General features: G+C 46.7%; 1 protein-coding gene across 1 annotated transcript in view; it reads left to right on the forward strand.

Annotated features, from left to right (window-relative positions):
• The window catches only part of LOC144754109 (E3 ubiquitin-protein ligase TRIM39-like), a 113,467-nt gene that overhangs the window by 38,308 nt on the left and 60,267 nt on the right, over positions 1-14,892 (forward strand). The window contains exon 4 of the mRNA XM_078641674.1: positions 7,351-7,373. Within this exon, the coding sequence (XP_078497800.1) occupies positions 7,351-7,373 (23 nt within the window). The remainder of the gene's footprint in view (positions 1-7,350; positions 7,374-14,892) is intronic.

The raw sequence follows: 14,892 nt of genomic DNA on the forward strand, positions 1-14,892 counted from the left end.
CTGATACTCTGATAAAGTGATTTTCAAAATATTTTCTTCTTTATTTCTTCACAGTTCAAATGCAGTCGCTGCACACAACTCTTCACATCATTTCCTTAACTCGCAATTCATTGCTTCATTGCCAACACGTGTTTCGTCCGGCTAATAAGCCCAAGGACTTCGTCAGGGCAAACGTGAAAAATCTCTATAAATTGTTGTCTAATTTTCTTTATTAACTGCACGAGTTACAATATAACGGGCACAATTAATAAAGAAAAGGAGATCATCGACTAAAAAATAAGAGAGCCCCTCCTTCGGTGACTTTCGAAAAAAATTGAAGGTTGCTATCGCTACAAAAAAGAACCTATAAATTAGACAACAATTTATAGAGATTTTTCATGGCGCCATATCCTCTGCCGCTGTGCTGGTTTTATTTTTTAAAGGTATAGGCATCAATTGTTTAGAAGCAAGGGATGGCACACAAAACCATTACCTTTTTAAAACTAAACAGGAGCGTATTTCGTTTACTTTTTTATTTACTCAGCACCAGCACCAATGGTACTTTTGACTCAAACCGGTGAGAACTAGAAGGAGCCGGCTGAGAGGATCTCAGAGTACATGATGAACAGGAAGCACCTTAATGACCACAAAACACACCGGCCTCAGCCAGTCTCAACATTGCTCTGCACGCAAAGTTGTCCATGAGAGTGAGGCACAGAGCGAAGGTCTTCAGTGAAGTTTCGAGCCTGGGCTAGTCTGAGTCATAAATCCATCGATGTATGTGAGTCACTGCATTTGTAAACAAGCTTCGCATTGCCACTAGGTCTCGCTTTAGGGACCTTATAAGTATTTAGTTATGCAGCACAAATATCCTTGGTGCAACAATATCAACTGTTGCATGGCTACACACTTATAAGGTACAAGGTTTAGCCATGCAACAGCTGATGTTGTTGCACCAAGGATATTGTGCTGCAAAACTAAATACTTATAAGGTCCCAAAAGCAAGACCTATTGGCTATGCCAATGCTTGTTGTTTTCGGTTATTGAGTTTTATTTTATTAAACTCAAGGGAGTTTTCCAGTCCCTCTTCAAGTACAGTATGACCTAAACTTTCAGGGGGCAACGCGGGTAATCTTCGGTTGCGGGTTGCATAAGGGATAGCTTATATTTTGAGTAAGATTTTTTGTATGATTTTTTTGTATCCACTTTTATAGCCTCTTTCAATTAAGCCTCTGACGCCAAAATCTGCGCTTGAGCTTGTACTTGAGCTTGGGATTGTAATATTGTGTTGTCTGGGGTTCTCCTGAGAAGAATTAATTATCAAATTCTCTGAGGTCACCCTTCCTGGTCTTATAGTTAGATTCATGCAAGCACATACACTCTCACACTGTACCTGCAGCTTTTCCTCTGTTCACACCCCTCCTTGCAGTTTAAACAGTCCTTTAAACCATCTTCTTTGAGATCAGCTCCCACGCTGAGAAGGGAGCAGCTGTTGGGTGGCCCTCTAAAATCCGTTCTAATCAAGACTTTACGGCGTGCTAACAAGCAGAGCACAGCCTCCATCCAAACGTCTCCAAACCTCCTGTTCCTGCTCCCATCACTCTCCCTCCCTGACCTATTGGGCGGCTTCGCACCGCATATTGCACCGGGACCCGCCTCCAGCTCCAACTTTGAGTCTGACGACTTTTTTCCCACAGCGACAGAGCGTTAGAGCGTTGGAGTCTTCCCTCACGCCGAGCCTCCTCTTTCTTTTAAACTGGGGTATGAATTTTAAACCTTGTTTTAACTTGTACTGCTGCTGATGTATAGTCCGCACTCCCGCATTACTGATTTACATTTTTTTGAGTCTTCAGGGTGACCACTCCTGCGTTGCACACCCGGAGAGTGACAGAGAGCATCTCTCCAAGGGAAAAAGAGAGTATCCTTCCCTCCTTCGAGGGTGGCAGAAAGCATCCCTTTTAGGGTGACAGAAAGCATCCCTTTTAGGGTGACAGCATTTCTCTGAGGGCAACAGAGAGAATCCCTCGGAGGGTGGCAGAGAGCATCCTTCTGAGGGTGACAGAGAGTATCCCTTCCAGGGTGACAGACATCCAAGGTTGACAGAGAGAATCCCTCGGAGGATGACAGAGAACATTCCTCAGAGGGTGACAGAGAGCATCCCTCCTAGGTGAAACAGAGAGAATCCCTCTGAGAGTGACGGAGAACATCCCTCTGAGGGTGACAGAGAGCATCCCTCTGGGGGTGACAGAGAGCATCCCTCTGGGGGTGACAGAGAGCATCCCTCTGGGGGTGACAGAGAGCATCCCTCTGAGGGTGACGGACAGCATCCCTCCGAGGGTGATGGGGGGATGGAGCATCCCTCTGAGGAGGGCGGAGAGCATCCCTCCATGGGTGACAGCGAACATCCCTCCGAGGGTGGCAGAGAGCATCCCTCCGAGGGTGGCAGAGAGCATCCCTCCGGTGTTGACGGACAGCATCCCTCCGATGGTGGCAGAGAGCATCCCTCTCTAGTTCCACAGCCTGTTCTGGAACAGTGTAAGTTGAAGTAGTTTATAATGACCATGACCTGTCAATGTTGGTACAAAGATGTAATTTACCAGTCAATCTAAACACATGCTCAAATGCCATTTCTGCTTCTAGGAAAGTGATAGATAGTAAACATATGTATCCCGGGTGGCGAATGTAGGAATCAAGCCCACCATCACCAATGTAGATAAGGTTTGGCCCATAGTTTTGTGTCGGTGTTGAGAAATGAAATAGGACCCGTAAGACGCACAGTCCAAGGGAGGCTCATCCTTCTCACAAGAGAGGACCACTCTTGCCTCCTGCTGGAATGATGGACCCGACCCGTTGATATGACCTCGCAACTCATTCTAGGATACTCTCCCATGACCTTTTGGAGTAACCTCTCTTGTAATTACAGGAAGATGACTCCCGACATGTTGATGAACCTCTTGTGTCATCAAGGACGATGGCCCATGGCCTGTTGATGAACCTCAAAGGGTCCTATGCGTTTGGTTTATCTGACAATAGTGGTCCCCTGCTTGCACCACCCACTAAGGCAGTCACTCTACTGGCTTATAATTCCAATAGACCAGGCTTCTCCCACGATTAGCTTGTGAGCTACTGGCGTCTCCCCAGCTACCTGCAAGTAGCTCTCGTGTGTAGCCAGTCTACTAAATTAGACGTTTTTGCTTGGTTGAATTATTATATGTACTAAAATTCTGAAGTTTGTATTTGAGATTAATATGTATTTAGTTTCAGAACTCATGAACTGATGTTTAGAAGGAAAATGGATTTCCAAGATATATTTAAAGCTGTTATTTGAGTGATAAATCCTGCAGCGTTGGAGAGACGTATTATTAATATTAATGCCCTGGGCCGGGGGCATTGCACCTATAGAAGTCATGTATTACTCATGCAGCTTTGGAAGGATGTATTATTAATATTATTACCATGGGTCGGGGGCATTGCCCTTATGTCCCTCATGTATTACTCATGCAGTCTTAGAGAGGCGTATTATTAATATTATTACCATGGGCTGAGGGCATTGCACGTGTGGCTGTCATGTATTACTCATGCAGCTTTGGAGGGACGTACTATTAATATTAATGTCCTGGGCCGGGGGCATTGCACCTATAGAAGTCATGTATTACTCATGCAGCTTTGGAAGGATGTATTATTAATATTATTACCCTGAGCCGGGGGCATTGCACCTTTGGCCGCCATGTATTATTCATGCAGCTTTGGAGGGATATATTATTAATATTATTACCCTGGGTCGGGGGCATAGCACCTGTGGCTGTCATGTATTACTGATGCAGCTTTGGAGAGACGTATTATTAATATTATTACCATGGGTCGGGGGCATTGCCCTTATGGCCCTCATGTATTACTCATGCAGTCTTAGAGAGGCGTATTATTAATATTATTACCATGGGCTGAGGGCATTGCACGTGTGGCTGTCATGTATTACTCATGCAGCTTTGGAGGGACGTATTATTAATATTAATGTCCTGGGCCGGGGGCATTGCACCTATAGAAGTCATGTATTACTCATGCAGCTTTGGAAGGATGTATTATTAATATTATTACCCTGAGCCGGGGGCATTGCACCTTTGGCCGCCATGTATTATTCATGCAGCTTTGGAGGGATATATTATTAATATTATTACCCTGGGTCGGGGGCATAGCACCTGTGGCTGTCATGTATTACTCATACAGCTTTGGAGAGACGTATTATTAATATTATTGCGATTACTATTGCACGCGTTACCATCATTCAGAGGCATTTCAAATGCTGGTAATCGTGCACGGGACGACGACTCCTGTAATCTTGTCTGACGTGGTCACTATTGCAACACAAATGATTGCAGCTCGGGTGCTTTTCTTCAATCATAAGTGGCTCTTATTGCAGAAAAAGTTGGAGACCCCAGCAGTAGGCAATACACAGATGTGGGAGCAGTACCCTCAAAGACGGTAGAATTTTAGGCACAAACCGTAGCCAGGAACCTATTTTACATTTCTCTCAGTATTTTATTACAATTTATAATGCTTCCAGTGAGGGTCTTTAGGAGTCATAAACATGCACCGCCCGCTTCCCCAGCAGTCAGCCTGCACTGCCAAAAGAATCAGTATTTAAGTGGCCTTTCCTGAGATAACAGGTTAATTTTTCTTTTAGTTTTACTGAGCGCAAACTCAACCCGAAGGTATCGGAGCGCTTTACATGAGCACTGGTTACGTTAGACGAGCACATTCATTTTGTTAGGAATGGAGAGATGAACTGATTTTGCCAGAATCACAGGATGTTGAGCATCTCTGCCGAGACTCGAACCCGGTTCCCCAGCTTAGAGGTTGACCGCTCTAGCCTTTAGGCCACAGCCGGTCCCCTAATTATATCACACACCGGAATTGTGAAGCTGCCACTATTGTTTAAGATGTGGAGCTGGAGCTGGTTCCAAGGTCGTGCAAGTGCATCTAATATAAAAGCGCTTAGCTAATAGGTGCCGTTGTTGGTTATTCATTTTGGATAGCACCCAGAAGGTCAAGCTGCAGGGTGCTGAAGAGGAACCCCCCCCATCATGTCTCTTGACTCTGAAGAGAATGGCACACTACACTGACGGAAACTCACCAGCACAAACATGCACACAAAAGGGCTCTTAAATGATGAAGTCTACATTTTACCACTTAGAAAATGTATATTTTTGTGCCTCACTCATCTGGCTTCCACTTGTGATTTTATTTTTCGCTCCTCTTTTGTTTATCTTTCTACACCCTTTAATTTTATGGCTCGATTTCTTGATTTCTTTTACCATATTCTGACCATATTCTCAGGTCTCTCTTATGTCTGTTTACCAGGTTAATTTTCTGTCTTGTAAAACATCTTAAGGAAACATTAATCCTGTAAAATAGTTTATTGCCATAACCGAATCTTACTCGCAGCGCTTCTCACCTTCGTCTTTGCTACTCCCTGTGCTGGGCATGATGAGGTGGAAACAGTAGAGCGACTGAAGGGAAGGCAGCAAGGGATAGAAAATGACCCATCAGTGCATGGCTTCATAATAAAGCCATGCTGTGATTGGCCATGTTCTTCTGTAAAGCAAAACCTGCTGCCTCCAAGACTAGGCCTACTCTTCGCCTCTTGAGCCAATCCAGAAGCTGCTTCACAGCATAAGAGCAGGGTCGGGATTGGCTGGAGCAGGCAAAGTCAGCTCTCCTTAGGAGACTGGGGAGGCTGCAGATGTGATCCCTGGCTCACTAACGTTGTGCAGGTAGGAGAGGCCTTATGTGCACATGTCGGGTTGGTCATAGGAAGACACCCATTCACCCTGACATGCGCACTTACACATCTTTAGACCCAGACACTCTTCCCGTGCAGTCTATAATGATGCCCCACCCCGCCCACTCATAAATTAAATGTCTGATGCTTGCAATGTGCAGCCAGCCCACGGCTGTAATATAAGCATCGCGGCCGGTAATATAAACTTTCTAAATGCATTTTAGGGTCTATGGGGGCAGAACCTGCCACTGAGTGGAATTACATCTAGTACATCAGGGCTATAATTTTGTGATTGTTGCCCCCTTATGTCATGGTTTTCTTCCCATATGCCAAGAAGCATCTCCAATGAGCTAGTGCTAGTATTTTGCCACAGTTACCCCCACGCCAAAAATTGCCTCCAGTGTGACAGTAGCAGTGGTTTTAACAGGTGCCTGTCCATGCCTACAATTACCGCCAGTATTCCAGCTGTGGAATCTTTCCATGGATCCCTCTATAAGCCACAAATACATTCAGTATGTAAGGGCCAATGGCAGACTAGCAAGCATTACATCATATCCTCACTCACATTTACTCAACCACACTCAATCATTCATTCTCACTCAGTCTACCTCACTCTCACTCATTCTTACTCTGACACCATCATACTTACTCATACTCTCTTGCTCTAACTCTGTAATTCTCACACACTCTGTATCACTCATTCTCTCTCCTTCATTCACACTGACTCTAGGTCTTACTCACTCATACTTTTTCACTTGTGCACTCACTCCTATTGTCGCTCATTCTGACTCACTCATGCTCACTGCCACTCATTCTCACTTATTCTCACTCACTCCCTTTTAATGGCTCTCACACACTACCTGTCACTGACACTCACTTTTACTTACACACACTCATGCTCACACTTACAAACACACTCACAAACACACAACCACACTCTGATCCCAAGCACGTACCCTACATACATTTAAAAGCATTTTTTTATTTAAGACATCTGCCCCAGAAGTTGTCATTCTAGATCCTTGTGCCCCATTTTTTATTACACTAACAGTTAAACTAATAGTGAATAATAGATTATTATTAATATAAAACTGGCTGAAAACAAAGGTGGAGCACGGCTCTCAAAAGGGCGAGCTTCCTCTGTGTTCTTGGTACTCATTTCACTACCTCTGAAGCCAAAGGTCACACAAACAGTGTCAGAGGTCACATGGGACAAGCCTGGAGTCACAGCCGTGACCCCTGGCAATCCCTAAATGATGCCCATGCATGTGACCCTGTTGAGAACATCATACAATGTGCCAAGTGACCTCATTCAGAATATCAGAATGTGCTGTGTTTTGTGGCTCCATTCAGAGTGACACTGTGCTCTGTCATTACCATTCCGAGTATCAGTTTCTGTTATATCCTGTGACCTCATTCAGAATATCACATTTTGTAATTAGTCATGCGATACCCCAGAAGCTGTGTCATGTGACCCCAGTCGCTGTTTTCTAACCATAGATAGTTAAGTGTTTCACTCCTAAAAATACTGCCATACCTTTGACATCTCCTGTGGAAACTGATTTCACTGTGTTTGTCTCTCTCTTTTGCAGGATCTCAGAAGCACCCTAAGCAGGTGTGGTATCTTCCACGCATATACTCCCCCGACGCTCCGCATGTAATGGAGCTGCTCGCGGTGACATCACTTAGAATGTCACCGCGATCAGCATTCCAAGGCGAGCGCCGGGGACTAGGTGAGGCGGCTCGAGAAGCGAGGCTGTGGCTGAGGTCACGGGAGTTTGATTCCTTAAATTAAAGACCGGTTGATTTTCTTCCACCGTTTCCAGCTTGGTTATTTATTGCCATCACTACACTGGCGACGAGGGTAAACTACCCCTGTGACCTCAACACGCCCAGGAATCAAGAAGGAGCTCAGAGGACGAGCGGAGAAGGAGACGGACGTGGCTGTGGGGCTCCGATTACAGCGGAAAGCAACGGAGGCGGTCCCGAGGTCATCTAACAGCTGCCAGGGGTGAGCAGTGTGAGGCGTGGGAACTGCCTTGATCCACGAAGAAAGTAAGGTGACTCTTTCTGGCCACCAGCGCGCCCCCTTTTCAGTGCTCTGACGGACTTCCTCACTTAGGCGCTAGTGTCCTCTAAGCGCTCTTAACTGTGAAAGTTTACTGTGCCTCAGCCTGGCTAGCGAGTATAAATCACACTGAAGGCACTGTTTGGAACGTGGGCGCAAGCTCCGCTCGAGCCCCCAGTCACCAGCCTGAGGCAGAGACTTTGATCGCGCCCCCCCCCTCTGGGAAGTGTCTCGCGCTGTCACCTTTAAAGCGTGTGAGATCCGCTGCAGACTCTTGTGCCTGTGCGACGCTGGTCGGCTTTCCCCCTCAAGCAGCGCACTGGGACAGCGCGTTGGAAAGAAAGGCTGGCGTATGGAGACCCCGCCACGATAGGAGGCGGGTTGTGAGTCATAGAGGGGGCTGCGAGGAGAGCCTGAGTAGAGCGCTGCGGGGAGTCAAGGTAAATTTTCAGCGCTGCAGTGTCTAGGTGCAGCGCCACAGAGGGCATCATAGAGGCACAACGCAGGAAGCAGGTTGAAGCACAGCAGCGCGGAGAGATTTGGCCCCTGCGCAGAGACCCTCACCGTTACCGGCTGACAGCGTGGGAGGATTAAAGAATTATACGTCAGGAACATTAACTGTGTTTTGTTGTAGCACAATTGGAGGGCACCGAAAGAGTGGAAACTGTAACTGTGAACGACGAATTTTGAACTGCAAGTGCTCATTCAAGTGCACAGAGGGTTTCTGGACTCTTCTGTCCCGTCACACACAGGTTCTAGTCAGACTGCCTTTGGGGTACAGGTAGAGTGCGGTGTGGCACATCGAGAATACGTAGCAAAATAGCCAGCAGCGGCCCACGCTCTAATGTCCTGTGTTTCGTTTCCCCCACCCTAAGAACTGTGCAAGGTTTATTTTCCCCGTCTCGCTCCTGTTCAGTGTCGCAGGGGGAATGTGAAGCAAAGATTTGTGTACTCTGTGAGGCTTACGCTAAGTTACTGTTCATTTTCAGCGTCAGTGTGTCCAGTGGGTGTGAATTTTCACTGGGTGCCAGCAAGGGAAGCCTGAGCAGGCTAACATGCAGAGTGTGACCCCTCCACCTTTTTTCTTGACCACCCCTGGGGATCCCAATATCCAGTGGAAGAAATGGAAAAAGGTGTTTTTAAATTACGCCACTGTTTGTGGGCCAAACCTGGGTTTAGAAAGGAAGATTGCATTATTAGCCTATTATCTGGGCGCGGAAGGCGAAGAGGTCATGGACCATCTCCCAGAGTTAGGGGCACAGGAGGCTAGGGGTCTGAATGAATTTGAAGTGAGCCTTAAGAAGTTAGACTTACACTACCTTCCAAAGACTAGCACGATTATGGAGAGGTACCACTTTGGTAAGAGAGCACAAAAGGAGGGGGAATCGATAGAAGATTTTGTATCCGACCTAAGGAAGTTAGCAGCCTCTTGCAAATTTGGTGGTGCAAGTGAGGAGAGAATCAGGGACCAATTTGTGTTGGCGTGTAGGATGGAAAGGGTGCGTGAGGAGCTATGGCTGAAGGACGACCCGCCCTTGCGAGAGGTCCTCATTATAGCCAAACAAGTGGAGCATATGCTCCAATGCGTCAAAGAAATAAAGCAAGACGCAGGGGAGAAGAACAATGAGGAAAAGGCCAGTGTCAGCGAGGTGGTGACTGAATGTGAAGCAGTGTCTGTAGTAAAAGGCCAGAAAATAGTGGGTAGGGAACACAAAGAAGGCAAGTTAGGAGGAACGTTTAAAGGCACCTGCTATAGGTGTGGCAAGCAGGGGCACTTAGCTAACGACAGAGAATGCCCTGCTCTCAGATTCACGTGCAACAAGTGTGGGAAGAAGGGGCATTTCAAGCAGTACTGCAAGAGTGGGCAGGGAGTCAGCAGACAGAGTAGGGACAGGACGAATGTGGTGTGTGACGAGTTTGTTGTGCAAGTACAAGAGTTACTAGCCCCCAGTCCCAGCAACCCCGTGTGCGCGGAAGTAGTGGTGCAGGTCGAGGGAGGACAAGTCAGCAGTCCCAAGGACACCATAAAGGTTGGGGAGGTTGAAGTGGAAGCACTATTTGACTCTTGTTCTAGAATTACCATCATTAATGCTAAAGAGTTCTCACGAGTGTCAAAGGGAACGATTACCTTGAAAAGAATGGATCTGAGGCCAGGGGGGTATGCCGGTCACCCCATCTCCATGAAGGGGTATTTCCTGGGGAAAGTAGAATACAGCAACAGAACAACAGTCTCAAAGGTATATGTGTCCACAGTAGGAGACAACATCTTGGGGTGGCAGGCACAGAAAGAGCTAGGGGTCTATCTTAATCCCAACTGTGATCCCCAGATCCTGGTACAAGAAATTATGGAACACAAAGCAGACATTGTAACAGAGTTCCAAGAAGTGTTCAGGGAAGATTTGGGATGTTTGAAAAACTACTGCCACAGAATAGGACTGAAGGAGAACGCCAGGCCAGTCGTGGCCAAAGTCAGGAAGCTTCCAATTGCCATCCAGGAGGAGGTGAGGGCTGAACTGGAGAAACTGTGCAAGGCCGGAGTAATCGAACCAGTGGAAGCAACAGAATGGCTGGCCCCCATCGTGGCAGCCAAGAAGAAGGATGGTTCGGTCCGGCTCTGCATTGATTTGAGGGCACTGAACAAGGAAGTCGTGGTCGACCGTTACCCCTTGCCCAACATCACCCAGATGATGAGCATGCTAGAAGGGGCCAAAGTCTTTTCTACCCTTGACCTTACCTCAGCTTATTTCCAAATAAAACTACACGAGGAGTCTCAAGAGCTCACGGCATTTGTGACACCCATGGGCGCATATAAATTCAAAAGGATGCCATTCGGGTTAGTCTCGGCGGCCGCCGTGTTTCAGAGAATCATGGGCAACATGTTAAAGGACATCCCAGGCGTCATGTGCTACCAGGATGACGTGTTAATATTTGCAAAGAACCATGAGGAGCACGATGGTAGGTTGAGAAGCGTTCTGGGAAGGTTTCTGTCACAAGGCCTCACAGTGAAAAGAGAGAAGTGCGTGTTTGGCTGTGCTGTATTGGACTTCCTGGGACACAAGGTGACTACTGAGGGCATATGTCCAAAAGCTGAATTACAAAACACCATCGTGAACCTGACTTCCCCCAAGGGCAAGGACGAGATCAAGTCATTCATGGGGATGTTAGAGTTCTACGGAAAGTTCATAAGGAACCTGGCGGGGAGGACATATGCCATCAGGCTACTGTTGAAGAAGGAGAATGAATTCCGGTGGAGTCAGGAGTGCCAGAGGGAGTTCGAGGATGTAAAGAAGGCACTCGCAGAGGCCCCCAGTCTGAAGTCGTACATACCCCACCGGGCAACCATAGTCACCACCGACGCTAGCGCGAAGGGTTTGGGAGCGGTCCTCACCCAAATTGGAGAAGAAGGAGAAGAAACCATAGCATTTGCTTCGAGGTCACTCCAGAAGTCCGAGAACAACTACTCGGTTATCGAGAAAGAGGCTTTGGCTGTATTTTGGGCGCTAGGAAAATTCAGAGACTTCCTCTGGGGAACCCAGTTCACCCTCCGCACTGACCACAAGCCGTTGGTGGAGGTGTTCAGCAAGAAGGGTTTGGATGCCATCTCCAGCAGGATAAGGCGGTGGGTAGTCGGCCTTCAAGAATACACCTTTGACGTCGAATACGTCCCCGGGACACAGAACCTCGCAGCTGATTGTCTATCTAGGCTAGTTGGTGATGAAGGAGAGAGAGAGAAGTTGGCGGATGAAGAGGAAGAGGACCTTCAAATGGAGGATGTCTGCACTATCCAGAGGGCGTTGGGAGAAGAAACTTGGAGGAAGGCGCTGGAAGAAGACAACATTTTGGAGGAGGTTTCCAAAAGAGTAAGAAGCGGTTGGAAGCACGGTGACAAACAGGATGAAAACCTGCGGCCATACCTAGCCATCAAAGACGAGTTGTCCATCATAGACGGATGTCTATTCAGGGGCACGAGACTCGTACCTCCCGCAACCGTGAGAAACAACCTGGTCGAATTAGCCCACGAAGGACATTTGGGCATCACCAAAACCAAGCAAAGACTCAGGGAGAGCTATTGGTGGCCAAACATGGATCTAACCACGGAAAGGAGAATCAGAGAGTGCATTCCGTGCAGTAACAGCGACAAGGTCCTGAAGCAACAGACGCCCCCAATGGTGTGCAGGCCGGCCCCTTCAGGACCGTGGGTCGAGTTGGCATTAGACATCGTGGGCCCCATGTCAGGAGAACAGCGGACACCTTACATTTTGGTGCTTGTGGATATGTATTCCAGGTGGCCTGAGATAAAGTTCGTCAGCGAGGTCACCACCAGAACTGTCATCAGGTTTCTGGAGGAGGTGTTCATCCGGGAAGGACTACCCAGCAACATCCTTACCGATAACGGTGTACAACTGTGTTCAAAGGAGATGGAAGACTTCCTGGAGGAAAGAGGCATCAGACACAAGCGTTGCGCCCTTTACCACCCCGAAACCAATGGCATGGTCGAGCGTTTCAATAAAACCCTCAAAGAAAGCATCCAATTGGCTAAAGCTAGCGGAATGTGTTGGAAGGAGGAGGCGTGGAGACGGCTTGAAGCATACAGGTTCACACCTCATCAGACGACGGGGGTCACCCCGTTTGAATTGCTCCGCGCCAGGATACCCAACACGAAGCTAACCCCAGGATGGATGGAGTGGCACAAGGGGCGGTCAGACCGATCTAAAGAAGCTGAAAGCTTGAAGAAACAAAAGGAGGCCATGGAAAAGAGAAAGGAGGAATATGACCGGCACAACGCCACAAAGGAAGTAGAATTCAAGGTGGGAGACAGTATCAAAATCAGAGCGCCAACAGGGAGGGCATGTTGGTCAGCATACACCAACCCCACCAAGATCACCAAACTATTCAACAATGCTGTCAAGACACAAGAGGGGAAAATATGGAACCTTGGGAGGGTCGTGAAGTACCATCCACCTGAGAATTCAAGGGGACGGGAGGGAGACCCTGGGCGGGACCTTAGTTCCACCACGAAGAGGCAAACCATAATTCCCCACTCTACCGTCAGGCCTAGCAAGAGGGTGACCAGACCACCTAGACATTTTGATCAGTATATAATGATGTAATGTGGGTGTTTTGTCCACCTTGTCAACCCTTCCACCTGGCCTAGGAAGATTTTACTGTTCCACACCCAGTTGGGTGTTTCTGCGCCACCTGGTGCGTCTAACTGTGCTTGTTACGTTCATGTTTTTCTTTCCGCAGGGAAGGGGGATGTGTGGTATCTTCCACGCATATACTCCCCCGGCGCTCCGCATGTAATGGAGCTGCTCGCGGTGACATCACTTAGAATGTCACCGCGATCAGCATTCCAAGGCGAGCGCCGGGGACTAGGTGAGGCGGCTCGAGAAGCGAGGCTGTGGCTGAGGTCACGGGAGTTTGATTCCTTAAATTAAAGACCGGTTGATTTTCTTCCACCGTTTCCAGCTTGGTTATTTATTGCCATCACTACAGCTGGTAAGGCTGGTTTATTATCCTCCTGTCAGTGTGTAAGGAGCAGGTCTCAATGCTGCTGTGTGTAAATGCCACTACTTAGCTCACACAGTGTTAGGAAACTTTCAGATCCTCATAAAATCACTTTGCATTCTCAAAACAAATCTTTAAGTCCTCAGAAACCTTCCCTGCGTCATCAGGAAACTCTCTTAAATTTTCATAAATCCCTGCAAGTTTTCAGCAAACTCTTTTGAGTCTTGAAATAATTGCCACAGAAATGAGCTGCTGTCCTCACAAAACATATTTGTATCTTTAAAGCTTAACCAAATTCCTAAGAAAAGTACCCTGAACATACAGAAACAGCAAGCACATTCTGTAAAAGTCCCCCCAGGTTTTCCTCAGTTTAGAGTTGGGCAAAAACTAAGTCAAAATGTCCTAACTATTCAAACATAAATGGTGGCTATGCTCACGACAATAGCAGATCCAATTTTCAGCACTATTGTTAGGGATGTTAGATCATACATATATATCTTCATGTGGGGTAGAGGTGCTACCATTGTACTAGAGGCACCGTGCCACCTAGGGTGTTCACCTGCTTAGGACAATGTCCTGTGCAAAAAGTATACAAAATAATAAGTACTAGAGCACACATAGAAAGTTCATTTAATAAATAAAGTAGTCCTAATATAAAGTCCATCAAATTTTTTGTTCTTTTTCGTGACGTTATTTTATTCCTTATTTTATTCCATTTGTAGTTCCCACAATGTTCGGTTTATATATAAGTAAGAACAGCCAATATCTGGTCTATACGACCAAAAGCTGCCAACACGTGTTTTGTCCATTGGGATTTATCAAGGCTGCAGAAAAAATACATACATTGGTATGGAACATCATCTCCCATGAAATCTTTTACGTAAAATTCTTACGTGTCAACCTCATATGGTAGTAATGAGGCTTTGGAAAATAGTGACATGAAATGATATATGCTGGTCACAATGCCCTGAAGATATTGTGTAAAAATGCATTGTAGTGTAAGCTCACCCAAAGCCATAAAAAGCGGTACCCATGATAGGTGATGTTGACCGAAAGATGAGAACCCGAGGAAGGGGGTCATAGGGAATGCCAGTATATATCATAATACAAGTGAAAAACTACATTTTGCTTGCATTGTGCTCTCTAAGATACAAAGAAATATGTGTATTTAGTGTTCCATTTTGCATGCACGTATAGAATAAATGTTAGTAGTGAGATTTATTAAGAATATAGAATACCTGAGCGCCCTATAGTAAGGACAATGTCCAAAAGTAGTCCGAGAGATAAAGAGTGGATCTTGTCAGAATCTGTTTAAAATATAAACAATGGTAGGTATACGCGACCATGCTGAGGAAAATATAGTACTGTACGGAAAAGTTAAAATGAGTACACCGTAAGGAGAACGAGGCGCCTGAGTAGTAGAAAGGAAGTGCAAATAACAATGTATAAAAGTAGACCAGTTTAGGATGGAAACTGGTCACCCAGGTGAAATGAGGGAAGTGATTCCATGTGTAGCGGAATACAATGCAAAGGGCCAATGTATGAATATTTGCCTTGT

The sequence above is a fragment of the Lissotriton helveticus genome, chromosome 5_1 (assembly GCF_964261635.1).
Source record: "Lissotriton helveticus chromosome 5_1, aLisHel1.1, whole genome shotgun sequence".
NCBI classification, from domain to species: Eukaryota; Metazoa; Chordata; class Amphibia; order Caudata; family Salamandridae; genus Lissotriton; species Lissotriton helveticus.